Source organism: Chrysoperla carnea, chromosome 1, assembly GCF_905475395.1.
Source record: "Chrysoperla carnea chromosome 1, inChrCarn1.1, whole genome shotgun sequence".
NCBI lineage: Eukaryota > Metazoa > Arthropoda > Insecta > Neuroptera > Chrysopidae > Chrysoperla > Chrysoperla carnea.
Window position 1 is genome coordinate 132662559 of NC_058337.1, and position 22879 is coordinate 132685437.

The window sequence follows — 22879 nt, forward strand, 5'->3', positions numbered from 1 at the left end:
AAAACTAACCATTGACCTTCGGTAGGGGATTATGTCATTGGGTAGCCCTTTGGCTCCCATTGTGAATAAGGGAGTTTGGTGGGGGTGGAATTAAAAATGATTCTTCTAGGAATTCATAGAAAATAGATTAAAAAAATAGTTCTAATAGTACAATAGGCCCCACTGTCAATAGTACAATTTTCACTAGATGGCGCTACTGGCGCAAATGTCTTTCGATTTTTCTCGAAAATTCTGGAATGTTCCATGGATTTCTATCGAATTTTTCTCGAACATTCTGGAATGTTCTATGGATTTCTATCGAATTTTCTAGAACTTTCTCGAATATTCTCGAATATTGTATGGATTTTTATTGAATTTTATCAAACTTTCTCGAACAATCTGGAATGTTCCATGGGTTTCTGTCGAATTTTCTAGAATTTTCTCGAACATTCTGGAATGTTCTATGGATTTCTATCGAATTTTCTAGAATTTTCTCGAACATTCTGGAATGTTCTATGGATTTCTATCGAATTTTCTACAACTTTCTCGAAAATTCTGGAATGTTCCATGGGTTTCTATCGATCTTTCCCTTACTTTTCCGTACACACAGAGAGTGTAGACATAATATTGGGATCGGCCAAAAAAATCTTACTGTTCCGTACACACAGAGAGAATTAAAAAAAAAGTCTTTCATTTAACAATTTTGATATTTAAATGTGCAAAAACAACCCAGCGAAGCGGGTTTAACAGCTAGTATTCGTATATTTTCGAAAAAATATTTTCAATTTTAATCCTCAATAAACTTACTTTTTGGCACTTTTTTGTGTCGAAAACAACTCAATAATAATATAACATTTTTTGAAAATGGTTAAAAACAAAAAACAAAATTAATATGTTCTGAAGTTGGTCTCCTATAATAGTTTTGAAAATGAATTTTGAATAATTTGAAGTTTTCGAGAATATTGGCATATTTAGTATGTTTTTATACCATGCATATATGAAATATACATAGTATATTAAGTTTAGTCACAAGTTTGTAACGCTTAAAAATAATGATGCTAGGAAAAAAATTTTGTCATAGCTGTTTATAAAATCACCTAATTAGTCTATTTCCGGTTGTCCGTCCGTCCGTCCGTGGACACGATAACTCAAAAACGAAAAAAGATATCCAGCTGAAATTTTTACAGCGTACTCAGGACGTAAAAAGTCAGGTCAAGTTCGTAAATGAGCATCATAGGTCAATTGGGTCTTGGGTCCGTAGGACCCATCTTGTAAACCGTTAGAGATAGAACAAAAGTTTAAATGAAATATCTTCCTTATAAAAAAATAAAAAACTTTTGTTTGAAACATTTTTTTGTAAACATCACTGTTTACCCACGAGGGCGTTAATTAGGAGCAAATTTTATAGTATGTATTAATATAGGAATATCAGTTGTGTGTGTGTCTATTTAAAAGTGAATATCTTTTGTTATTTACGTAACGTCAAAAAAACAAACGATTGCGCATCAACACTGTCTATACATTTTTGTATGTGTAATGTGATAAAGAAATCAACACTGACTATGCATGGTATTTCAACAATTACCTCAGTCAATTGTTTCTTTTCACTTGTTTATATAAATTAAATATCAATCTACATAAATATAAAAGAATAACTGATATTCCTCCTGTTAGTGAGGACTCAGGATGGATTTTTGAAAACTTAAAACCCTAGTTCTCGAAATCAACGAATTTTTCAAAAATCATTTTTTTTAAAGAAAATTCATAAGTTGTTCAGTGGAAAATGTTCTGCCAGTATGTACTCTTCTGATTTTAGTATATTTCTCCATTTTCCGAAAAAATCAGTAAGTATCATTTTAGACGAGGGTGAAATTCGAAAGATTTTCAAAATCTTGGCTTAAGTGAAACAAATTTTTATGAGGAATACATTATTCTTACCTAAAATCATAAAAGAAATAAATTTAAAAAGTTTTATCAGAAACAGGTTGAAAAAGTATGAGCATAGCCATTCTCATAAACATTCTATGACTTCAGACTTTTTGAAACATTCGGTATCTATCGCTACCTACATTATTTTACACAAATAAATAATGAAGGTATATATTTTATAAAATTTTAGCCATATAAATTATGTGTATCAAAATATCAAAAATATTTAATATTTCATAGTGTTTTTATTGATTACACTAAAAAAAGCCGTCGCACTGTTTTTTTTTTTTTTTTAATAATATAACACATTCATTTATATAAAATGGTTCAAAATTGTTATTCTAATAAGAATTATAAACATTTTATTATTTACCTAATACGTCCCTTATTGTTTTAAAGATGTCATCCATATAAGATCTCTGGAAGCATAAAAAGTACGGTGTGAATAACACACCTTTTTCAGTATGTACAAGCAATGCAAATTTTAAGATCAAAAAATTTTGGAACTTTCTGAAAATTCGTTTATAAGTATTTAAAAAGAATGCAAAATAACATTTATTAATTAATATTATATCAAAAATGTAGATTTTTATGTGCACATGGTCTAAATTTTTTTTTTTGAATAAAAAAAAATCATTTTTGAAAACATCGAAAAAAAAAAAATTTTTGTTTTAAAATTTGATGATATTTGATGGATGTGGTAATATTGATCCAAAAAGTATGAAAATCAGGTTAATTTAATGGTTGGAAGCAGAGTTTCTGAGATATCGCAATATTTGGATCGATTTTAGTCCGTATCTCAAAAACTATTCGACCAGCCATCAAATGAACCCGATTTTTGTATTTTTTGGTTCAAAATTACTTTATATACTGAGTTTTATTGAAATTGGAGGTAAAAAAAATTCTCGATTTTTTCCAATTTTTTTAAGGGGTACGTACCCCTTTAAAAAAATCGAGAAAATCGAAAAAAAAATTTTGTTTTGGAATTTGATGAAACTCGGTGGATGGGGTTATTTTGATCCAAAAAGTATAAAGGTCAGGTTAATTTAATGATTGAATGGAGAGTTTCTGAGATATCGCAATATTTGGATCGATTTTTTGGGTCAAACTTACCTTATATACTGTGTTTTATCGAAATTGGAAATTAAAAAAAATTCTCTGTTTTTTTGCATCTTTTTAAGGGGTACTACCCCTTGGAAAAAATAGCAATAAAAAATTTTTGTTTTCCAATTTGATGAAACTGAGTGGATGGGATAATTTTGATCCAAATTTGTTCAACAACTCATTTGTTCAATCTTCACCTATGTGCTTTCAAATTGTAAAATCGACTTTTTTATTTTAATTTCCCTTAACCAATTTTTTTTTTAAACAGCTCAACGTGACAGCATATTTTGACATAACTTTTTAATATTTTGAGATATCTATGAGCTCAAAATCTGAAGTTCATGAACTGTATACGATGAATGGCTAACTTTAATAGTAACAGTCTGTACATAGAAGATTTAAAAAACAATAAGGAACACAAATTGATAATTCGATAGTAAATTCGTAAATACATATTTTTAATATCGGTATTTCCCATTGTAATAATAATACAACCATATCTAAGCATTATCATTTGTATTGATAACACCAATGATAATAATTTTAAACGTAAAGAGACAACAATAAAATATGGATTACTAAAATATTGTTTTGTTTTGGATGATATCACTATTGTTGTTATCTATATATGTAAACAATAAATGGATTTATACATAAATAGTAGAAAATTATGAGTATTGATAACAAAGCTTTATCTATTTAAAGCAAAGCTTGCCAAATTTTGATCGTGGGAGGGATTGAACTTGTTGCTCTAGTTAATACTTACAGAGCAACTAAAGTAAACACAGACTATACACTTAAGGTATAATGTCCGTTTTAGTCTAACTCATAAAAACATTGTGCTACAAAGTGTTTTTCAGTATAGCCAGTCTTAGGCGTTTTTTATCATTAAAAATATTTGTTCATTGGAATGTGTAAAAAACAAATTTCATGTTTATACAAGTTAATTATTTTGTTGCCAATAAGTCACTGTATAAATATACTATTTCTTTTTATACCATGTATATATGAAATATACATAGTATATTAAGTTTCGTCCCAAGTTTGTAACGCTTAAAAATAATGATGCTACGAAAAAAATTTTGGTATAGGTGTTCATAGAATCACCTAATTAATCCATTTCCGGCTGTCCGTCCGTCCGTCCGTCCGTCCGTCTGTGGAAACGATAACTCAAAAAGGAAAAAAGATATCGAGCTGAAATTTTTACAGCGTACTCAGGACGTAAAAAGTGAGGTCAAGTTCGTAAATGGGCATCATAGGTCAATTGGGTCTTGTAAACCGTTAGAGATAGAACAAAAGTTTAAATGTAAAAAATGTTCCTTATAAAAGAATAAAAAACTTTTGTTTGAAACATTTTTTTGTAAACATCACTGTTTACCCACGAGGGCGTTAATTAGGTGCAAATTTTATAGTATGTATTAATATAGGAATATCAGTTGTGTGTGTGTCTATTTAAAAGTGAATATCTTTTGTTATTTACGTGACGTCAAAAAAACAAACGATTGCGCATCAACACTGTCTATACATGGTATTTCAACAATTAACTCAGTCAATTGTTTGTTTTCACTTGTTTGAAATGTTTTTGTATTTTGTAACTGTAAAACGATTGCTTTAACATGCCAAATTTTTTAAGTTCTTAAGTTTCCGTACACGAAGGGTTACCCACGGGAACCTAAGACTCCGAAACAGCTGAAATTTTGTATTAAACTAAAAGAGTTTGTATTTCTATTACCGCTATAACAGCAAAGAAGAAACCAAGGATGTGTATATCTCAGAGGACTCTCATACGAAGTGTAGCATACTTTTTTTTTTTTTTTTTATAAAAGTGTACGGTGCATTGTTATACGATGGTTCGGAAACCTACGCATTTGACTGGTATTTTTGTAGATAAATTTACGTTTCCATGCATAGTAGTTTATTTTACGGGTTTTAATATATCTTATTTTGGAATAACATGAAGTTTTCTCGAATTTGTTAAAGGTTATTGTTGAAAATTTCGATAAAAGTTGACTACATTTACGTGGGCACTATAAGTCAAACATTTAAGCCCTTTAAACTCTAGACCTAAATTAAACTATATTGACCAGGATTAAATTAAAATTTTATTCGTGCTTGTTTCTTAATCTATGAAATCAAATAAATTATGATTGTTTTCAAATGTAACCGCTGGGGGTCTATTAAAATTGAAATTTGTTATGTAGTACTTTGCTCTACAAAAATCATGATATGAGAAAACTAAACATGGGGATACTGACAAAAATTTTCGAACCATATTTATTATCGTAAATATATAAAAATTATATAGTTATGGAAAGAAAAGTAATTTATCAAATTATATAGTTATTCATCGAGAGATTATCAATTTAAAAAAATAGGCAAAAGAAATAATATTTACATTCAATTTTGTTCACTATGTAATTTGTATAACATATCTGTAATAAAATTGCCTGTAGATAAAAAGAAAGTAAAATATGTACTGTTGATATTTATCACTTATACAATTTAGCAGCCGTCTTGTAAGCCATTTATAGTATATGGAGTTAATAAGAGTTTTTATGTTCTTATGCATAAATCAAAGAAAAGAACACAGTAATGTTGTATAACTAGCACATAGCCAAGCAGATTCGGTGTGTCTATTGACAGTGATCATGTTTTATTCTACGCACTATCTCCTATATGGTATGATCGCTGTCAATAGAAACATAAAACTTGCCTGGCTATGTGATTGCTGCACAACACTACTGTGTTGTTTTCTTTGTTTTATACATAAGAACGCCCATAGTAAGAATTAGTGAATGCACCTTTGATCACTCGTCCACATCATGCTATAGATAAATATAATATATAGATAAATATAATATAAGCCGGCTCCAACCGGTTCATGCTAAAGATAAAAAAGGTTTGTAAATTTTGTGTCACTGTCTCCAAGTCTATAAAAGTAACATGTTAATTATGGAAAACAACAATAATACTTGTGTGTATGCAATCTCCGTTACTAAAGGTGTTTTTTTTGTGTATGGTTTCCCCCAAAATTCGATATCTACATGTAGGTACGTGTATTTTAACTTTTGTGGAATTAATTAATTTACAATCATATCAAATATATTACGCCATGTAAATAAATATATTTTGATATAGTCCAGTCGGAATCCCGTTGTACAATCAGTCCATAGTTGCTTGTAACTCTATAACTGGTGTTGTAAAATACCATTTATATTACTACAAACAATACTCTTCCACATGTAAACATGGGATATAGGTACAGAGAGTTTGCGCAATTATGACATCCAAGTACTTTAATATATAGAGAATAAAAATTATAACTTAAAATTAGTAAGTTATTTTAAATAAAATCTATTTTTGTACTTTGTACTTTTGTATGATTTGTACTTGAGTTGCTCCAGCCTGCACTCTTAAAACCAGATTTACTTCTATACCTTGGACAATAAGGAAGATGACCTTCGCCCCCGGAAAGATGCTTGCAAATATACGTAAACATGATCTTTACCGATGGCCTTAGTCGCACATCACAGGAAAAAGTAGTCTTTGAAGTTTAAAAACGCAAATAAATACCAAATCAAAAACCAAATTAATCGATTTTTGAGGGTGAAATGATTTGCGACGAAAGTGTTTACTTTTACCGTAAAAGAAAAAATCAACTTTGCATACGTAGCAAAGAAAAAAAAAATTTTAATTTCAAAAATGAAAAAAAAAAACCCGCCACATGAAGGACTATTTTTTCCATTATAATTTTACAGACAGAATTGGGATCATTTTAACTAATATAAAGGGGATCATGTACCCCGTAACGACATTTTTTACGTTGAAATTTTCTTACTATTGATTAAAAGTAGTAAAATTAATATTTTTCGGTAAAAAACCAAATAGCTTTTACGGTTAAGTTGTGAAAGCCACCTATCGATAAATATAATAGATAATGGATCACTTAAAACAACTAGGGTTTATTTTACCTTGAAGGATCATGCTCCTTTAGCAAGTTTTACTTATGAATTCCAATCTTTTTAATATTTTACGAACTTTTAGTGTATGTTAATAAATACATGGTTGGTTGGTATGTATGTGTGATATATTCAAAATAACTGATAAAATTTACATTTTCAATCTACTCATTTACATAAAACGCACATCTAATATTCAAAAACAAATACAACAAACACATATATACATACGGAATACAAACAAAAAATATTGTTCTATAGTATATATATATATATATATAATATTATTGCATATATAAAATGGTAAAATCCAATTGACCCATAAATATGTTTTATTAGTATATTTTATATATAAACATACATATATCTACAAACATAAAACATATAGTTTTGGTTTATAGTACATAGTGTTCAAGACAGTTAAAAAAGTAGTAAAAAGATCTGAAAAAACAACCATCTTGAAATTACATATTACGCTACGGAACCCTAAGATTATGAAGGATACTCACACTTAATCGATTTGCATTCTAAAGGATAATTTAATTAGGTTTGTACATTTTTAATTTAAAATAACAGCAATTTGGGATAATATATCAATATATAGTCAAAATCGTTTATAACGACATTCAAGGGATCAGCAATTGTGCACGTTATAACCGATAATCGTTATAAGCGATATGACCATTTTTATATTAAAGTGAAAGTATGTCCATATGCGTACATGTAAATCGTCATTGCTGACTAATTTCAAACACAATTGGTTGACATAATATGAGTTTATAAGTTCCAAAATAAAGTTAGTAAGCTAATAAAATTTATAATGTTCAAATTGGTATTATGTTTTGTTTAACTCATACCGTTTTGTTTTTATTCCAATTTAAAAATGTATAACTGTTATTATTCTAGATTTCTAGAACATGGTACGTACAAAAATCCATTATCCACATATTGGTTATAACAAATTTGTTCCTATATGAGGGCGAATTTGAAATTTTATTTCATGAAGGTAGTCGCTCGCTTATCTTTGATAATTGTGTATTTAAAAAAATTAGTAGTTTTAAAAAATTTCATAAATAAAGACGAAAATCACATCATGTAGTTTGAAGGTGAAAAATTATTACCAAAAGTTTTTTGCCCCATATACCTGAAACATTTTGTAATTATAAACCATTAAACAAAAATACAATTTATTTATTATACAATTTTCTTTTTATTGTTTAGGTGGATTGGCACCAAGACTCCTTCCCGTTAGATCCATCCGAACGTCGTATAATGGAAAATCGTGGAAACCGACATACATTAACAATCAAAAATTTACAAAGTTCAGATTTTGGAAATTATAGGTAATAAAACAAATTAATTTTTTTAAATTTTTATATATTAAAATAATTATTTTTTTTACAGCTGTGTAGCAGATAATTCATTAGGACGTGCTAAAAAATATATTGAATTATCCGGAAGACCTGGACCAGCGGAATTTCGTAGTGAGCCGTACAGTCGAGCACGCGATTCATACAATTTAACATGGATTGTTCATAGTTATTTACCATTGGAAGAAGTACGCCTATTATACCGTAAAATTAATGTAAGTATCTTACAAATTCTTTGAAAACCAGAAGCGTTCGGTAGAGACGATGCATACTATTGTAATCGTTTAGGCATAAACGGTTTAAATAAAATTATACATGATGTTAATTAAAGCCATTTATTCAAAACTCTGATACAGATTGCTTTTTTGTTACCAATTCTAGAACTTGATCAGTAGAGTTATTTCTGTGTTCACTTGTCAGTTGTATTGTAAAGCAATGTTTACACTATGACAAATTGTAAAGCAATGTTTACACTATGACATCTCCCTTTTCAAGCTCTAAAGTTGTTTACATTTAAATTACTTAATACTCTTACAATTTTAAAATTAATTTTATTTGAAATATCACTAATTAAATAAATAAAAATTCTATAAACAAAACTCGCAATTCTGCGAACACTTTTAATACTACCTTTCTCACAAAGTAGCAATGTGAAATCTAATTGAATTTTCCTACTCATCTCAGATAATCTTTTAGATAAGACGGTATTCTTTTTTGGCGTTGAGGTCTTCCGCCCGGTTCATTATTTTGTAATGTTACCCCACTATTTTGAGGTCTTTCCCTCGGTTCATTATTTTGTAAAGTTATAACATTGTTTTGTGGGTTTTCTATTACTTTATTTTCAATAGGTTTGGGCCTAACAGAGGTTTCCGTATTTTTGGGAATTAATTCATCAAGCAGTTTTTCATACAACTGATCATGCTGTTCCTTCATGGACTTATTTATTGAAATTTGTTTAATAAATTTTCTATTTCTTACTAGTTCCGAACCATTACCAAGCTTCACAACGTAAGACCTAGGTCTGACAGGGGAAATTCCTACAATATAGCCTCTGTGCCATTTACCACATTCGTTTAACATAACTTCATTTCCGACTTTGAGTTCGCATTTCTCATGGGCTTTTTTGTTATAATAATTCATTTGTTTATTTTTGTTTGTGGATAAAAAGCTGTCTAACTTTTTTGTGTTATAACAGGGCTTTAGTTTTTCTACACTAATTGGAATACTGGCTCGGATTTTCCTGCCAAACATTATTTCAGCAGGAGAGGGCATGTCTCTGCCAATGGGAGTAGATCTGTAATCTAATAGCATCATGTATATATCTTGATTGTCATCAATTGATTTTTTAAGTAGTTTTTTAGCAATTTGCACTTGTCTTTCTATGAATCCGTTTGACTGGGGGTATCGAGGAGATGATGTAACATGTCGAATGTCCCAGTCTTTCATAAAATTATTAAATTCCCAACAATCGAATTGTGGGCCATTATCGGTGTACAGTTTTAGTGGCTTGCCAAATTTTGAAAACCAGCATTTGAGTTTTTCAATTACTGTTTTGCTATTAGTGGAATTATTTAAGGAAGCGATTTCAATATATTTAGAGTATTTATCAGCCAGTAGAAGATACTCTTTACCATTTAAGCTAAACAGATCGCAGGCTAATAGCTGCCATGGACCTTCCGGTGTCTCTGTTGTAAGGAATGGTTCTCTTGTGTTCGCTTTACTAAATTTAAGACATGTTTCGCATGTGTTGCAAGTGTTTTTGATATCGTTATATATATTTGGCCAGAAAACTAAATCTCTGGCTCTCCAAACAGTCTTATCAACGCCTAAGTGTGGATAGTGTAACTGTTTTAAGGTTTCTTTGCGTAAAGCTGTAGGTATAATAATTTGATTACCTTTGTATAATAAGTCATTCATAAATACAATTTCGTCACGGAATGGCCAATACGCAGTGAGTTCAAGTTTAAGATTTTTTTTTAACTCTGGCCATCCATTCCGAACCGTTTTCCCTAGCTCTATAAGTGTTTTGTCAGTCTTGGATGCGTCTTTAATTTCGGTTAATTTATCTTTACTAAGTTCTGATATGTCAGAGATTATGCTGATATGAGCATTTAAATCTTGTTCATTAATTTTGAACTCAGTGTCCGGCAGACTCGCTCTTGAGAGAGTATCAGCGAAAAACAGTTTTTTACCCGGTTTGTAATAAACTTCAAAATCGTAATTTTCAAGCGTAATTTTGAGACGTTGTATCCGAAGTGGACATTTATCCAGTGGGTTTTTAAAAATTGCAACAAGAGGCTTATGGTCCGTTTCGACTAAAAAACGCTTCGCATAGAGATACTGATGGAATTTCTGGCACCCAAAAACTATCGCCAGCATTTCTTTTTCTATCTGCGCATAGTTTTGTTGGGATTGCGTTAGGGTTTTAGACCCGTACGCTATTGGTCTGTTTCCCTGTAAGATTACGGCTCCTAACCCGTCCTTGGAGCTGTCTACCGAAAGCGTCAGCATCTCTTTTTCGTTAAAATGTTTTAATATCGGTGAATTTACGAGTAATAACTTTAGGTTATTAAATTCTATTTGGTGATGTTCCGACCAAACGAAATGTGTGTCTTTTTTTAATAGTTGTCTTAGATTTGCGGTTTGACTAGCCATATTCGGAATGTATTTGTTGACAAAATTGATCATACCTAAGAATCTGCTTAGTTCTTTTACATTTTTTGGAGGGTTTATTTCACTAATTGCCTTAATTCGTAATGGATCAATCCGAACCCCGTCTGAAGATATGATGTGACCCACGTATCTTATTTCTTTCGTATTAATTTTACATTTTTCTTTGTTAAATCGCACTCCGTAACGCTCGGCTCTTTCTAGCACTTTGAGTAGAATTTCGTCATGTTCTATTTGACTTTTCGCGTGTATGAGAATATCGTCAATATAAATTTTAACATTAGGTATGTCACCGAATATAGCATTGAACACGTTTTGGAAGACTTCTGGTGCTATTGCCAAACCGAAACATAAACGATTAAATTTGAATTTACCCAAAGGGGTTATGAATGTCGTAAGTAAGGAGCTTTCTTTATCTAATTTTATTTGCCAAAACCCTCTATTTGCATCTAAAGTGCTGAAGTGAGTTGCCCCCGCGATATCGTTCGTTAGTTCATCAAATGTAGGAATGTGATTTTTATCTAAGACACAAGCATCATTTAATTTAGCTGGATCCAAACAGATTCGTATTTCGTTGTTAGGTTTTTTTACGAGGACAATAGGATTTACAAATTCTGTTGGTTCGTTCACCGCTTCTATGATTCCCAGCTTTTTAAGTTTTTCTAATTCTGCTTTTAATTTGGGCATTAAATGGAAAGGAACCTTTCTACATGTCGCAATGGCTGGCTCATAGTCCTTTTTTAGTTTGATTTTATATCTAATATTTTTTATTTCGCCAATACCCCTGAACAAGTGCGCGTATGCCTTTATCATATCGTTATTTATAGTGTCTATACGTGCAATTATTTGCAATCCTATGGAAGCATCTAAGCCTAGAATCGGACAAGCCTTTGCTTCATTTACAACTATGAATTCGAGTTTATGTACTTTGTTCATATAATCAATATCAAAACTAATCGATCCCTGTACTTTTATTGTTTGGCCCGAATAATTCAAAAGCTTGACCCTAGTTTTATTAATTTGGGTATTTTTACCAAGGTAGTGTAACGGAATTACATTCTTTTGCGCGCCTGAATCTATTTTAAATTTAATTATTTTATTAAGGTTTCTTACATATAAGTCCTTGGTCCATGTGTTTCGAGTTTGGTTGAATGTCATTGAATTTACCCGGAATTCCTGAACATCATCTTGGTCCTCTTCGTAATCACTTGTTTCCGTAACTTCTTTGATGGATGCTTTCCCAGAACGACAAACTTGCGAAAAATGATTTTGTTTACCACATTTCTTGCATACTTTACCCGACGCTGGACATCTTCCAAAATTGTGCGAGTATCCACATTTAAAACAGCTGTAATTTTTGTTTCCTTGTTTGTTTGACTTGTAATTATTCTTGTCTCTTGGTTTTTGTTTAACTAGTGCGACGCTACTTGAGGTTGTTGGTAGGTCCATGTTTAGTTCTTTTAATTGACCTTGTGCTTCTACTGCTGCACGACACACTTTTATAGTTCTTTCCAACGTTAAATTTTCTTCCAGAAGTAGTCTGTTTTTTACTGTTTTGTCACTCAGTCCACAAATAATTCTGTCTTTGATCAAATCATCCTTAATATCACCATAATTGCAGGACGCTGCCAATTTAACTAAGTCAGCGTAAAATGAATCAAATGTTTCACCTTGTTGTTGCACACGTGAGTTGAATTTGTGACGTTCAACACTTACATTTGTTTTCGGAACATAATAATTTTCAAACTTGTCCAGTACAGTCTCTACATTTGTCATTTCATCGTTTGTTAAGCCAAGGTTTTCAAATAAATCTTGAGCTTCCTCACCAATGATATGTAAAAGCAAGTTAACCTTTCTGGATGCTGTGAGATTTTCTGCATTTGAGGCAATCATATATATACTGAATGATTTTCTAAATTTTTTCCAGTTGGAAGCCATATCACCCTCATGTTGGAGTGGTTTTGGTTGTTGCAATAATGAATCCATTTTCACTGCACTGTTTTTGGTTAGTTTTCTCAACCACGTGTTAACAGTTTTATTTTGTTTTAAAATTTTTGTTTTTTACACTTTACACACTTTGTGTTATTATTTGTGCGACGAACACCAATTTTCTACTTTTCGTTTTTTCGACTGCGCCATGTAATCGTTTAGGCATAAACGGTTTAAATAAAATTATACATGATGTTAATTAAAGCCATTTATTCAAAACTCTGATACAGATTGCTTTTTTGTTACCAATTCTAGAACTTGATCAGTAGAGTTATTTCTGTGTTCACTTGTCAGTTGTATTGTAAAGCAATGTTTACACTATGACAAATTGTAAAGCAATGTTTACACTATGACAACTATAAAATTGATTCGGATGCTGAACTTTGCTAGCTTAAAAATGTTCTTGCTCGTGATATTCAAACTAAGATCTTCCGCGATGGTTCAATTGAGAAAGTAGCGAGTTTGTCTTAATTATCAAGATTCGCCAAATAGTAAGAGTGAAAACAAAGTGGATAGTATATTTTTGCCCGGACATTGCCAATTTCAGTGTACCTTCCAAAATTTAACGATCGCAGAAAATCCCACTTTCAGGTCATGTACGGGGATCTGAAACAAATTAAGGGCATGAAATAATCCAGATTTCGTGACTGGGCCTTATAAATTATGACCAGTTAAGATTAACGAGGGTTCGTCTCTAGCCAATGGTGGATGTTTTGATTGACCCAACGCAATATTAGAGTTTCCCAAGATCTTATAACAATATCTATTAATTGAATCTGCTATCAGGGAAATAATAAACCAGAAACAGGATCCTTAGATCTAGAAACCCGTTCTCGAAGAAATACAGCTATAAAATTTAGAGACGTCAAATAAAATTGTCATCAAACAACTTAATTTACATCCAAAAAGGCACAGTTCATATTGAAGTCCCACATTTAGACAAATAAAATTGTTACTGTTTATTCAAACTTAATATTTGTTAATTATCATTAAGCGAGCATGATATCAAACCTTTTTGGAGTTAGTGTTACGTTCAACACTATAGAAAAGAACATATTTTTGATCCTAATTCCCAACCAAAAAGTTTCGTTATAGTTATCAAACAAATCATAATAAATTATTAATTACGAAATAAACATCAAAGAAATCTTATGATTTTCACAATAATAATGCTACGCTTGTTGTGAAAAGGATAAGATTAAAATAATTTTATATTATGTTATACCGGGTGTTTAAACCAACCATACACTCACTTTTAAAATAAAAAAAATGTCGTTGAATGTGGAACTTGAAGTCAAGGGGTAATGAAAATAAATCAACCAATCCGCATGTCATGAACATATTTTCAAATTCTCGTAGTAAATTCCGATTTCGTCCTAAACTTGGAAATAGATAGAAGAATGCTTTAAATTAAACTGTTGGTCACTTTTAACCAGTCAAATGTTCGGCAATCTTAAGTTGTGTGATAAGAGATTGGCTCAAACGTTCTACAAATGCGTCAAATATTTCGCGCGTTGAATATTCTTTAACTTTGTAAATCATAACCTCTACATAGTTTTTATTTAATGATGTTTGAGACTGAAAATATTAGAGCAGAGAAATAATCTAAATAATTAAATTTATTTTAACTAGTTTTAACATATTTCTATCACAAGTTTTTTTTAATTTACTGAGAACGACTTAATTTACTGAGTACGACTTAGCGTACAAACGAAAGTACACGAACAGGTCCGAAAATAAAAAATTTACAAAAGTTTATCATTTTACTCGCTACAACGCCACAGGCGGACACACAGACACAGATATGTTAAACTTATACATCCTTCATTTTGAAACGAGGATTACAAAAAACCCAAAATTACAAAAATTTATATTGCTATATATTCAACGCCATATTTTGGATTTTAGTGAGCTTGTACAGCTGCTCTTAAACACTTGGTAGATTATGGTGGTAAAAGACAAAATTTTGTATTTGATGTTTTATGTTGGTTCATACTTATGTTTGATAAAATATTTTATGTGATAATAATCATAATAATCATAATACATTGAATTGCCAAAGGCAGTTTATATTTTGTTCTATATTTCTATATTATTGTGAAGCTTATAAATTTAATAGTTTTCTATCTGTAACCCCTATATTATTATATACAGTGTGTCCAGTTAAGTCGGTACCATATGGAAATGTTTTTTATTATTTGTTTTATGAAAAAAAAGCGTTCCTGATAAAAAAATTCTACATGCCTTCGAACGGAAACTGAAATAAACATATGTCAATTTTTTGTGTTCGTATACGAGATTGGTCGAAACATGTCAATTTTGCTCAGGAGTAAAATACTTTTGTTGTCAATATTATCCATCAGAAAAGATTTTATTATTTTTGCTAACCCTTCTCTGCATTAGCATTGATAATTGATGTCTAAAGATTGAAATTTAATCTAACATGCATTGACAAAACTAGACATAAATTATCAAGCGTAATACAGCGAAGAGTAAGTAAAAATAACAAAATCTGTTTTGTCATGATAGATAATAGATAATATTGGATATCTGATCGTAATTTTCATTTAGAATCAACTATTCTCAATCAAAATTATCGAAATTTTAAAATATAAAGGTACTTACTGCAGAACTTTTTATCACCAATTACTTTTTCTCCTAAAACAAATAATAAATATAAAGTTTTGAATAAGGTGCCGACTTAACTGGACACACTGTACTTATAAATAATATAAATGAAAATAATATTTCGATAAAAGTCAAAGAATAATCATCATCAGACATATGTGGGCAAAGAAGTCGGGTCACGAAAAATAATATGAATTCGATATTTTATAGAGTAGCGTTAGTAATAGTAGATATTTTTTATAGAGTAAGGCAATCATTCTGTAGTTTCACGGCAAATACTCGTATTAACAGGACACAATTTTTATGGAATAGTTTTTTTATTAGAATTCAGGTAGGCTGAAGATTGGTTGTCAATATAGTTTCGCTTTCAAATAAACAAAAATTCTGTTGAAAAAGTCTGAGTAAAAGTTTACAAGCTGACCATTGCATGTTGTATTATAAATAGGGGATCGAACTAAATTTTTCACTTCAGATGAAGAATTCTCACTCCACGAATAGAAAAGTGAAGCTGGTTTTTAAAAATCTTTACTAGTAGGTAAGATATGAAGGTTCAAAATTCCTAATTATACAAAGAGGAAGATACCCACTTGTGACGTCATACGTGGATATCGCCATAGAGATTACTTTGATTGCCTCTACCTTCTTTTTTTAATCAATTTTGATTTAACTTTCAAATTTGGTCAAGGTATTAAGCCGTTTTACATTTTTATGGGTAATATGGCCAATTAGATATCCTTACTATCGCGTAATAATAATCAGTTTAAACTTAATTTTGAGGAGATAAATTTTCGAATGGGCAAAGTACCTTCTAATTTAACAACAGAATGTAACATTTTAAAATTTATTATATATCGTGTTAACTCATGTATTAATGATATAGAATCTATTATAAAAATTGGAAAAGATAGGCCCAATTATCTCTAAGGAGCTATCTAAGTGATTAGTTCTTTTTTGAGTTATTTTAATTAAAAGTTAGTTATTTGAAATTCATTTAAGTTCAATCTTTTGTAATTTTTAATTATTGGCTTGGTTGATTGACTCATTTTCATTGTTCACAAGTATATTTTCATTTGTATTATAAATATTATTATTGTTATTAAAAACTAAAAAATAATTTATGTAAAAATAAACACAAAATTACTCAAGCAAACATTTCGAGAATATTTTATTTGCTTTATATGTAGAGAAAAAATATGGAAGATAATGAAAAATTTGATTAATTTTCGGTTCTTTTATTCAAATTTAAATTAAAAATATTGTTTTGTTAGAGATATAATTGAAACTATTTCAACTTGATTTAAAATTTACAGACAATAATAAAAGAATATTGATGCCTGGGGAATATTTTTGAAAGTCAAACTTACTAGACAATATTAATTGAATCCGTAAAATACGAAAATATAATTTGAAACAAAAGAATTGACTGAGTTAATTGTTAAAATACCATGCATATAGACAGTGTTGATTACTCGATCAAATTATACTTACATACATGTCACACATACATAACTGATATTCCCATATAATACATACTATACGGATTGCGCATAATTTGCGCTCTCACGGGTAAACAATGATGTTTACGAAAAAATGTTTCAAACAAAAGTTGTTTGTTTTTTTATAAGGAACATCCCTATTGGTTTACAAGATGGGTCCTACTTGGATCCTACCCAATACTCAATTGACCTATGTTGCTCACTTACGAACTTGATCTCACTTTTTACGTCCTAAGCACGCTATACAAATTTCAGCTTGATATCTCTTTTCTTTTTTGAATTATCGTGATGACAGACGGACAGACGGACAGACGACAGACGACAGACAGACAGACAACCGGAAATGGACTAATTAGGTGATTTTATGACCACCTATACCAAAATTTTGTTCATAGCATCAATATTTTTGAGCGTTACAAACTTGGGACTAAACTTAGTATACCTTGGTATATTTCATATACATGGTATAAAATCATGAAAAAAATATTTGTTGAAATACTAAATTTTAATACGTTCGAAATATCGGTTAAAATTCGTTCTGTCTTAATAACTTTTAAGGCCAGATAAATTTTCAAAATCATTTGAAGATCAAGGTCAAATGACCTTCAAACTAGAATTTCATAGGCACTGGGGAATGTTCTCTATTGATTGTCCTTAGCATTTTTTGGATTAAGCATTTTTCTATAACTCTAGCATGCTTTATTTTGATTAAATGCAACATTGACATAATTTTCCGAAAGCTTTCGATTTTTGAAAAATTTATGATGTTTTTTTTATGCGGATCAAGTTTCTAGTTTAAAGTGTTATTCTATCTCTTACCTTTTTAGTTCCTTAACTGACTACTCAAGCAACGGGGAGAACTGGGTCCTTCTGATGTTAGAACATGATCCTCCTCGCCTTCCCCCCATCTAACTCTGCAATTTTTTTTCAATATATTTTTTGATTGGTTGGCTGTAAAACGAGCTCTTAATAAATTAAAATGGTCCACCCTGTTTTCCACGACGTAAGCGAATTATGCAAAAATTTTAGACGGCTCCAAAATTTCTTCAAAATAATGTATTTATTAGGTTAAAAAAGTTGAAAAATTCAATTTTTGGATATTTGAATAGCGATTTTCGAGAAATCAGTAGCAATTTGTGAATAGGATATTTTGAAATGTTTAGGCCTTGATAATTTTTAGGCTATTATAATTATTTTTTGTCTTTTACAGATCAACGATACACATCAAACCCCTGGCAATTGGCATGATGTTATGTTACCACCGGGTGGTTCAATTGATGGATCCACACATACAATGTCATACACAATACGCGGCTTACAACCTGCCGCTGTGTTTGAAGCTGTCGTACAAGCAAAAAATCGTTATGGCTGGAATGAGGTAAGCGATTTACATCAATTCTTCACCCGCGGCTCCGAACCAGAACTTGCTGATATGGAATTAATAGCGCGTGCAAATACAAATGCTGCAGTGACCACATTAAAAATTAATATCAATCAATATATTGTATTGATTTTATTTCCATTCTTGTGTTTTATTAATCAAGTAATTACTAGGTAACTCTTTTTTATGATGATTCTGTCACACCTTGTAAATAAAAAGAACATTTAAAATAATAATATATATTAAAAAAAAAAAATTACTTTATAAAAAAAAATGGAAATAATTAAAACAGTGCACATATTTAAAATAAAATAAAATAAAAAATTGAAAAAAAAGTGTTTTAAACAAAAATTTATAATTACTGCGCGGCGTGGAAAAGAAATAGTTAAAAAAAAAAGATTTTTGAAAACATTTTAATATAAAAAGACATCATTTTTTGTTTTTGGATTGAGATGTGATTTCGTAATATGATTTTGAAATTTTCTTGTAAATTTGTTTCAATTTTTCGCTTTGTTTTCTTTTGTCTAATTTTTAAGTTTATTGTACATATTTTTAGAGTGCTAAGTTTAGATTTAGAATTTAGTGATTTTTGAGTAGGGTGTCCCACCAAAAATTTTTAACGAATTTAGTGTAAAATTTATGGAAAAATAAATAAACTACTATTATTAATTCAAAAAATTTCTGTTTGCGAGGTCCTCTGTCTTTTAATGAAAATCTCTTGTATTCGTTTTTAATACGAGAAGTTGACCATTATACAAAATATAATTCGTTGCGTGTAGAATTGAATTAAGTGCCGCTAAAATATTTATAAGTTCTATATCCAATAACTATTATATTATTAATTTGAGTTTTAATCCATTATTTTTTGTCCTTAATGTAATTATATTGCTGGTATTTTTAAACGACTTCAAACAAAAAAAGAAGAGGTTATCAATTCGACTGTATTTTTTTTATATCTGCTACCTTAGAATTTTCGGCTGGGTGAACCGATTTTGATGATTCCGATTTATCTATTTGAAAGCTGGTACTTCCCGTGTGGTTCCATTTCATTTTGATCATTCTGGCAACGGAATCCATGAAAAAACCATAAAAGTCTAAAATTTGAATTAAGTATGGACGACAAGAGGACGAATAACTCAATATCACGCCAACCGATTTCAAAAATAACAATAATTACACCGACTCCAAAAATAACAATTATTTTGAAAACATTATATTATCGTTATTTTTTTAACTTTTAGTGCATATTAATTTGTTTTGGAAAAGTTTTCTTTTGAGGTCGGTTTTCGTTGTCGGTTAAAAGTTTTTTTTATTATTAAATAACTTCATTTATTCAAAGAAATAGGCAATATAATTACATAATTGATAAAATATTTGCGTGAAAACTCAAATTAATTAAACACGATGTAGAATTTTCTATATTCCACAAGCGGCGTTAAAAATGGCTCTGTACTCAATGAATAGAGCAGGGAGTATTAAGTTTCAAAAAAGGTTAAATTCTCTTTTTTTTTTCCGATAAAAAGAAAACTTTTTTTGGTGGGATCACCCAAATAAAAATGGAAAAGTATTGAGATACTGTGAATGATGATTTTTCTAACGACCATTTGTCCATATTTTGTATCATATTCACTGGATCACCTTGTATCTTTTCCGAAAAATATAAAAACGACAGATTATTTTTGAATTTAAAACATTCTACGAATTTGATTTTCCAACAAAAATAGTTTGTCGTAGCCTATTGATTTAGATATTTAGATCTTTATGCCAAGCTAATATGGAACAATTGTCCAAATTAATTGAAAATAAAATGAAATCAACGAACAAATTTTAATGTTCTAACATCCCAAAAAATCGAAGGCATTGATTCTACGGTAAAGCCGAAATAATTGTAACTTTAGTTCCAAAAAGCGCGAAAACTAATACGCAAAGATTAATATTACCAAAGTGTAAAAATTTTGTCTAGAGATTTCAAAAGTACGGCGTCTTGCGGCACGTTTCATAACATGTGGCATAATCGCATATTAGTTTGACATAAATTACCTAAAGCGTATACTACTTAATTAATACAAAAAAAAATAAAAATTCTTATAATTTAAATACGAGTTGTTTTCATCATCTTAAAAAATTTTCGCACAAATAAAAAAAAATAGCTTTGACATTTTCCACAGTTAAACTAAAATAATTTAAATATAAATGTCGTCAAAAAAAATTTATATGTATAAAGAGAATAAAAAAACACAAACAATTTTTAATAATTGATGACCAAAGAAAAATATCTTTATTTAAAAAAAATATATAACGACGCTGAAAGACTGTTATTCTACCATTAAAAACAGGACTGGATTTGGTTTCTGATTAGGCCAATCTCTAAAACTAAGAAGTAAATATAAATAAATTTATTTTTTGCTTTTATTTCTAGTCGTCAGGTTAGTTTGACTTTCGTAGTTTATCAGTCAAATGGGTGAAGAAAATGGCGAAAACCAAAAGATAGTAGGTATATAAAAATTTTCTATTTAGATTTTAGAAAAATTGTATCAAATATTTTTCAATCCGTTATGTGGCTTTAATTTGAATACAATTCATCTTCTTTGTCAATAAGAGTCACCAAAAAAATTTAGCTCATTTTGCGAATGGAAAGAAAAGTTTTTGTATCCTTCAATCTCATAAAACTTTTCATTAAGTCGTAAAATCCGTATTATTTGAAATACAGGCTAAAATTTGCTATGTTTTATTCAACTCGTTTCGTGGCAAGTAAATATTTTCATGTAGGCAGTAAGTATTTTAGTTATTTTCTTGAATTAAGTATTGCAATCTTTGACTCCAGAAATCTTCACTTCAACTCAGTAACTTTTTTTACTGTTTGATGATCCTACGGAATTTCTTTTCTCAAAAGAAATATTTTCCATTTTAAGCTTCGAATCCTTACAAGAAGATGGTCCTAATTGATTAATCCAGTTCTGTTTTTATAGAGCAAATACCACCCAAACGAGCTTGGCAAACGATATAAGAAGTTAATTAAATTTTCTTTTTTTTTCATTTAGTTCGAATTTTAAAGTGTATTTGACACTAGCTCGAAAAAAAAATTATTCTTTTAAATGAATGGCGCACAGAAAAAAAAATTATTATAATTTATTACAAAACTTTTTTTTTTCACCTAAAATATTAATTTCAATAACGCAAAAACTTGTATATTCTGTAAGTAGACCGGCAGCTTATAATACTTTATAAACTAATGTTTGCCTTGGACACAAGTTATTGACATTTTATTAAGGTAGATTGGACAGTGCACTGCAATTTTATAGTCCACTCTAAATTTTTTTATAGGACTTAAAAGTTCTAATCTATAATTAATTGTTGAAAAGGAAGCATTGAAATGGGCTCTATAGCCTAAGTGTGTCCTTCGTGGACAGCCAATATAACATAACCTAACCATAACCTAACCTAGGTAGCATCTAACATCTGCTAATCAAATGTATGTAATTATTTTTTTTCTAAAAATAATAAAACTTTTGACTCTGTCCGTCTTGGCGGATGAAAATTTTCGTGAATTTTTCATTCTTTTAATTAATATATTAAAAAAATTATATAAAATAATTTATAAAAGTAGAAGTTCTTTACTTTTTAATATATAAAAGATGGAGGGACATTATCTAAAATGTATGCATTTCTTTAAGGATGTATGAGCGAGGGCGTGGGGATAAAAATTTAAAAATAGATATTTTCAATTTTGATGATAAATTTATATTATTACTTGACGATATACGACGAAAAGTAAGAATAAAATTTTTCGATATCTGGCTTAATTTTCAAAATATCGAAAATTGAAAATTTTGTTTAATTATTTTAGCTTTCGATATTTCGAAAACCAAGACACATATCGAAAAATTTTATTCTTATTTTTCGTCTACATTCATGAAGTTATAACAAAATTCATCATCAAAGTTGAAAATAAGATAAAAATAATTTCAACCCTTAATCTACCCTGCTCTTACATCCCTTATATGGACGGTGACACTTAGTTTTTTTCTTTTCTAATTCATTGCTAATATGTTTACTTTCTATTAAAAAGTTTTTTTTTAATTTGTTTTCATTCATTCCAAATGAAAATTATCAAAAACTTCCAAAATATGTCGTTTATTTGAGATTCCTCCATAAGAGCAATGTATTTTATATCGATTTTTAATGACTTTTTTCTTAAAAATTTGCCCGGTTACCTATGCAGAAATTTTAACCACATATTCTTTGAGTAAAAGACTACCTACAAACAAATTTTGAGCCTTTAAATCAAACATTGTTGTCATGCTCATACATCCTGAATGTTTGAATTTCAAAACATGTCAAAATACGTCGTCAGATTTTTTTCAAAATATATTT

General features: G+C 29.6%; 2 protein-coding genes across 3 annotated transcripts in view; one reads left to right on the plus strand and one right to left on the minus strand.

Moving 5' to 3' along the window:
* The window catches only part of LOC123305921 (lachesin-like), a 539350-nt gene extending 520652 nt beyond the window's left edge, over positions 1 to 18698 (plus strand). For both annotated transcript variants that reach the window (XM_044887758.1, XM_044887759.1), the window contains exons 7-9: positions 8193 to 8314; positions 8376 to 8556; positions 18335 to 18698. In XM_044887758.1, the coding sequence (XP_044743693.1) occupies positions 8193 to 8314; positions 8376 to 8556; positions 18335 to 18682 (651 nt within the window). In that variant the 3' untranslated portion in view covers positions 18683 to 18698. The remainder of the gene's footprint in view (positions 1 to 8192; positions 8315 to 8375; positions 8557 to 18334) is intronic.
* LOC123305920 (uncharacterized protein K02A2.6-like) lies at positions 8661 to 13356 on the minus strand. The gene has a single exon (XM_044887756.1). It carries the CDS (start codon positions 12995 to 12997, stop codon positions 9017 to 9019), a length of 3981 nt encoding a protein of 1326 aa, XP_044743691.1. The 5' UTR covers positions 12998 to 13356; the 3' UTR covers positions 8661 to 9016.
* Positions 18699 to 22879: the final 4181 nt, after the last annotated feature.

Excerpts from the sequence above, each read along its gene's own strand:
- LOC123305920 (XM_044887756.1), bottom strand. The coding sequence starts at position 12,997 with ATGGATTCATTATTGCAACAACCAAAACCACTCCAACATGAGGGTGAT.